The sequence below is a fragment of the Hirsutella rhossiliensis genome (genome assembly GCF_020360975.1).
Source record: "Hirsutella rhossiliensis strain HR02 chromosome Unknown scaffold00012, whole genome shotgun sequence".
Taxonomy (NCBI): Eukaryota; Fungi; Ascomycota; class Sordariomycetes; order Hypocreales; family Ophiocordycipitaceae; genus Hirsutella; species Hirsutella rhossiliensis.
This window is the reverse complement of record NW_025408678.1, coordinates 38,113-42,777: the sequence shown is the minus strand read 5'-3', so window position 1 is coordinate 42,777 and position 4,665 is coordinate 38,113. Positions and strand designations below refer to the sequence as shown.

The following is a 4,665-nucleotide window of genomic DNA, read 5'->3' as shown; positions in this document are numbered from 1 at the left end:
AGAGTGTTCACTCTAACTTTGCCTAGCAAAATAACATAATAGTAGACGAGCGCAAAAATAGATAGGGCGTAGCACTAGTATTCAACCCTTTTTACTATTATCTAGAGAGACACTAATCCGCCCCCCCCCCTTGTCTATCATGACTTGTCGGGTTTGAATGACCGTATCAGCCTTAGTTTATTGGTCACATCCAGCTTGCCATTAGCTATGTGCACGTTGAGCGCCGGAGCTCACGGTCCCATCGACCGCACTATGCATAGCGCACTATTAGGTTGATCGACGAACTGCTCGGCACCGACGCACGTCGGATAGTAAAACAAATAGTCGGGATCATACTTGTTCTTAACAGCTAGGTGAGTCTGGTAGTTAGCCCCGTAAAAGGTATTCCTGTAGTCGGGGTCGCTAGCATCGCCCTCGTTTATGTATCCTCCCGTGTTAGGGGCGAGCTGCTTGGTGGCGTTGCCCTTAATAAAGGTGATGTCGTCGGCGATGGCCTTGCGCTCGGCCGCCGTGAGCGTCTGAGTATGGGGGATGCTTCGCATAGCGAGATGCACCATAGGACAGGTACGCCAGGCCGGGTATAGGCCCGATGACTGGTCGGCGGCGTCTTCGAAGACCTTGCCACCTAAGAGAAGTAGGATGAGGTTTAAGGTGCCCTCCCCGGGTAGCCCGCTTATAGTTTCGATAGTGCTGCGGATGCGAATAGGGTCCGCGACGGACTTATTATCTAGCATGCGAGACGGTGCTAGCAGCGTCTGGCCGGGGAAGAGGCCTTCGCCTAACTCGGCGTCGTAAAAGGGCTAATAATTACTATAATTAGTAAAATTATTAGCTATAACGTTAAGTAGGTCCTAGAACGGAGCTAGTTTCTCGCGTATAGGGCTATATATTCGGTTTGCCCTATCTACCGCTTCGCTAATTATATATAGTTTATAGAAGTAATAGCTATACTACTAAACTATATATCTAGCGTATCTAGCCTCGTTAAGGGATAGCAGAGACTATAATATAATAGACGCAATATCTAGGATATATATACCGTTTACGGACCCCTCCTTTAGGGTTATTATAAGCTTATAAACCGTTACCTACTTATCGTTAGGGCAAGCCTTAATCTTAGTGCTAAGTATAATGCCGTAGCTAGGACTACCGCCGCGTAGGGACTTAAAGAGATCGGAATTCTCGTAGTAGTTAGCGATAACGACGCTACCGTTGGCGAGCATGACCTCGGCCTCGAGCAGCTAATCGGTACCGAGGCCGTAGGTCCGTGCCGCCGGTCCATGACCACCACCGGACAGCCAGCCGCTATTAGCGCCGACGGCAGCATAGCCACCGTTTACGACGACGACGTTGCTCTCCTTAGCCACTTCGTTAATATTACCCTACTAGTATATGCTATTAATATAGATAGCCTTACTAGTCTATCTTAACCGGGTGCACTAGGTAGCTAATACGAAACTATCCTAAAACTTAATGCCGTTGCGGAGGTTGCGTACCTAGATTGCTAGGCTTCTAAAGCTATCGGCGCGTCCGATTAGATCGTGCCCCGTGTTAGCAACGGTGAGTCGAAGGTTGTTATCTTACGAAAACTTAAGAGTCGCGTGGATATGCTGGCGGTCTATTACGTTGACGGCGTATTCAGGGAGCTTCCCCAGCGTGCAGGTCCCAATAGTCTAGTTTGCAATGCGAGGTAGGCAAGCCATGTTAAACGGATAGTATCTACTTAGAGGCTATGCTATTTCGAAGGTTTTATTTATCTATATTGCGTTAACGTCTTAATATCGCTCGGCATTAAAGGTGTCGCCGTAACAAGACTATACGAGAGGAACAGACTTAATAAGTTTACCGCCAACCGTGGCGTTAAAGGCGGCCTATATCGAGTCCGATAGCTAACACGATTGTCCGGGAATCTAAAGGGGTATTAGCAGCTAGCCGACGCTCATGGCCACAGCAACGACGAATATTCTCACACATCTGCAGTTAGCAGGCGGCGGGGTCGTCGACCCGTTTGCGTTCTAGGCTTCAGCTGGCCCAGCAAGGATGGCCAAGGCCAGCGCACCGAGTGTTTGGCTCCGCATAGCGGCGGCTTAACGAAAGGAGTGGCGGTTGTGAGAGTTTCTTCGCACGTAAAGAGTAGACGTCACGACCTAGATGTTAATAGCAAGTTTAATTTACAATCCCACGACTTGCTTTCTATACTTTATATAATAGTAAGTTATCTATGCCGACGTTTAGACGGCCAGGGCCTGCTTTCTAGTAAGTTATATGCATAACGTTAAAGACGCTCTTCCCTACTAAAGCCCAGGATTAGTATAAGGAGTTCCCTAGTAGCGTAAATTATGCTCTTAAGGTTATTTTATATACCGTATTATATCTTATAGCGAAAACACTTATTAATACTAGTTCCCCCTAGCGAGCGGTTCTAATACTTACCTTAACTATAGGCATGCGGCGTAAGACTCCTTTCGCCTATTACCCTAACTTTATTTTTTAGTAGTTTGCATTTATAGACTTTAGACTTAACGGTTAGATTTATAGGAGGTCTATATATTAATAGACCTATTAGATAGTTACGGCCTACACCTAGCACGACAGCGGCTATGCAAAGCGACCTAAATAGCATTAGTTAATTAATAAGAACTATCTAAAGAATAAGAAGTAAGTAAATAAGCTATATAGAATTATGCAGCTCTTTATATATAAATGAAAGGCTTATTACCTGCCTATATATTAGCTGTTGCCTAGCAGGCAACAGCGGTTGCGTAGTAATATCGCTACTTTATAAGTAATTATCCTAGGCAGGCTTAATAAGACCCCTATTTAGGGAAGGGACGGCTTGCTTTAATAGAGGATATATAGGGAGCAGACTATACTAGAATAGGAAGGTCTGCTAGAGACGTAGAAGTAGGCTTTTATAGGTAGGTTATATCGAAAGAAGAACCTAGCTTAATTATTATCTCTTAAGACTATAGTACCTTATCTCTTATATAACTTTAAGGGACTAATATATTTATTCTTATATATACGTGCGTACTTAAAGGGTCTCGAGTTCTAGACTATAATAAGTAAGAGCAGTATAAAGCTTAGCTCTACGATAGCATAACCGGCTCGCGTGCTCTGCCCCCTCTCGACTAGGCACGTTATATATAGTCTCGAGTATCTAGTCTAGGGAAGCTAGTTTAGCTTAGCCTTCTAGGCACGTATAATTTTTAAGGGCCTAAGCCTAATATTAAGTTATTATTATTAAAGCTATATACGCCTTTCTCTTATATTGCCGACGGCCACGCTAAGCAGCGTTTATAAGACGTCGGCTTTTATTAATCCGACTAGCTTTTACCAAGCTAGGCGGCCGGCATAAACCCAGTAATTATCTTCTCACCTGACTCTAGCCCTGCCTCGTTAGCGAGTCATTAGCTAGTTTAGAATAGGTTAGGGTCGGATGCGATCATATAGATCAGTGCGTCGTGTCTTGCCAATCGGCTAAAAGAGGCTAGTAGCCCTAAACTATATATCCTTATACCCGCGGACCCTCTCTTTTAGGAAGGACAGCATAATCTGCATACTTATTCTTAATGCAAAGAAAGACCTAATATGTTGGATCCACCTGTGCACTAGGCACCGATCGCGCACGTATAACTAATCGACCGCGCTAGTCACGTGCGAGTAAGAGGTGAGACACAGGGAGGAAGGTCTTTGCACACAGTTTGTATGGGACACGTTTCCCTAGTTACACAAGATATAACCAATTGAACCAGTTCGAATAACCTCACTGCAGTGAAGAGCCTGTCCACACTGATCAGTGTCGCCCGGCAAAGGTGACACAGAACAGCAAGACGGAAGAGAGCTAACCTATCGTCACGCTCTGCAAAGCGAGCTCCTGACGGTAGGATAGTTGCTACAACGCGCGGATTGCTACGAAGACTCTGCATCAGAGCCCACTCTAGTTATCCAACCGTGCCTAAGCTTTGCTGTCATCAGCGACCCTTAGGCGTGCCCTATCGCACATTGATAACCTCATTGACACCCTGTGCCCTGTTTCTCAGCACACAGCCTGTCAATATGTCTGACAATTCATCTGCCGCACTAGCCCCGGCAACAGCCCAGGATACCCCGGCCAACGTGTCTCTCGAAGACAGGCAACTCGTTGAACGGAACCTGACGATCGTGGAGCTCCTTCACTCCCGATCAGGCATTTCGACGCGGATTTCCTCAACGAACCTATCACCCAGAGCTCCTCCCTTGTCCACCGCAACAGCTTCTTCTTAGGCTGTGTGGCAACATACACGGTGGATAAACGTAACCACGGAATTGCCCTGCTTGGGGATCTGTATAACGACTTCACGGGATGGAGCTATGATGACTTCGAACTAATCAACCCACGCCTTAGATCAAGACTCCGGACGCTTCTCAGAATTAGGGATCTATATGGGCAAGGCCAACTCTAGCATCTCTCGAGCTTTATGTGGCCTTCTAACAAGTAACGAACTTCCTGAATGGGATGAGAACGAGTTGCTTGGTCAAGAGGTTGCTGAAAACACCGTGGCATATAAGGTGAAACAGAAGCTGCTCCAAGGAACTGTTAAAGCGGCTATATCGTCACCGGCACCGGTAGTAATCCAGCAGCCAACTATTACCCGACCGGCGGAACCGGAATCCCTCAGATCA

General features: G+C 46.3%; 1 protein-coding gene across 1 annotated transcript; it reads right to left on the bottom strand.

The window, feature by feature from the left end:
- Positions 1 to 230: 230 nt before the first annotated feature.
- HRG_09180 (berberine and berberine like domain-containing protein) lies at positions 231 to 734 on the bottom strand (the record flags this gene model as incomplete). The annotated part of the gene is made up of 1 exon (XM_044867651.1): positions 231 to 734. One exon carries the CDS (start codon positions 732 to 734, stop codon positions 231 to 233), a length of 504 nt encoding a protein of 167 aa, XP_044716911.1.
- Positions 735 to 4,665: the final 3,931 nt, after the last annotated feature.